Source organism: Penaeus monodon, chromosome 43 (assembly GCF_015228065.2).
Source record: "Penaeus monodon isolate SGIC_2016 chromosome 43, NSTDA_Pmon_1, whole genome shotgun sequence".
Classification (NCBI taxonomy): Eukaryota; Metazoa; Arthropoda; class Malacostraca; order Decapoda; family Penaeidae; genus Penaeus; species Penaeus monodon.
This window is the reverse complement of record NC_051428.1, coordinates 31,266,037-31,267,190: the sequence shown is the minus strand read 5'-3', so window position 1 is coordinate 31,267,190 and position 1,154 is coordinate 31,266,037. Positions and strand designations below refer to the sequence as shown.

General features: G+C 50.2%; 1 protein-coding gene across 1 annotated transcript in view; it reads right to left on the bottom strand.

Annotated features, from left to right (window-relative positions):
• Positions 1-803, bottom strand: part of LOC119568354 — a 1,732-nt gene extending 929 nt beyond the window's left edge. Inside the window, exons 1-3 of the mRNA XM_037916809.1 lie at positions 474-803; positions 105-390; positions 1-39 (exon numbers count right to left, since the gene is read on the bottom strand). The exon at positions 1-39 is cut by the window's left edge and continues 929 nt beyond it. Coding sequence (XP_037772737.1) covers positions 1-39; positions 105-390; positions 474-803 — 655 coding nt within the window. The remainder of the gene's footprint in view (positions 40-104; positions 391-473) is intronic.
• Positions 804-1,154: the final 351 nt, after the last annotated feature.

The following is a 1,154-nucleotide window of genomic DNA, read 5'->3' as shown; positions in this document are numbered from 1 at the left end:
CACCGTACAGGACGAGGTCCCCATCAGCGTAAAGGTTCTCTCGAAGTTTCCAATATGGGCATAAGGCGTTGTGTTGCAAGGCAACAAGCGGTCACGTGGGAAACCTTGCCGGACACCTTGTAGTAGTTCATTATAGGCTGGGTCGCTGCGAGCTGCTTGCTGGAGTTCCTCTAGTGCTAGGTCCTCTTGCTCGACAGCTTGTGGGCAACTGATTGACTCTACTGCTTGAAGAATTACTATGCTTCTAACATAGATGCTGGTCTCAGCACTCAACAGCTCATCTTCAGGTGTTGGCCGACTTGTGGGAGAGCAGGAGAGGGCATCTGGGATGCACAAATCCTTCCCCGCACGCCACGTTGCTGTGTGGAGGAGAATGCTGAAACCTTCTCTCTGAGACGTTGGAGTCGTGGGTTTTCTATGGCATCTAAGAGTAATGGTTCAGAATTGGAACCAGTGAGCGATGGTCAGTTTACGAGGTCTAAGTGCTGCAGCCCAAACAGGTAAAATTTGCACTTTAAAATGGCCCACACAACAGCAAGGAGTTCCAGTTCTATAGTGGCATACTGTGTCTCAGCGTCTGTCAGGAATTGCGAGCCACACTGAACTAGACGTAGTTGTCCACCACCATGGTCCTGGCAAGAGGGCATAGCCAACACTATACAGACGTGAGGCATCGGTTTGCAGAACAGTGGGATGGTGGGGTTGAATAAAGCGAGAACAGGTGGACTTGAAAGGGCTTGCTTGACTTTACTGAAGGCCTGACCGTTATCAGCAGTCCAAATGAAAGTTCTCTTTGGGCTCATCAAAGGCTGAGAGGATGGCAGCGGCTGCTATATCGGTGGAGAAATCCACAAGCTGGTTTACCAAACCATGAAGATCTCAGATCTGTCAGGTTGGCTGGTATGGGGAATTCTGCAATAGCACGGACCTTCTCAGGATCTGCTGGCAACACTGTACTTTGAGAGCTTGTATCCGCAGAATGTCACTGCGGGGCAGCTAAGACAAACTTTTCTGCACTGAGAGTGATGCCATGTATCTTGCACCTGGAGAGGTCTTCATCAAGGTGTCCGAGATGTGTGACGTAGTCTTCATCATATATTAGGACGTCGTCCACTACTTCCACACAGCTCATCACTCCTGCAGGGCCTATCGCC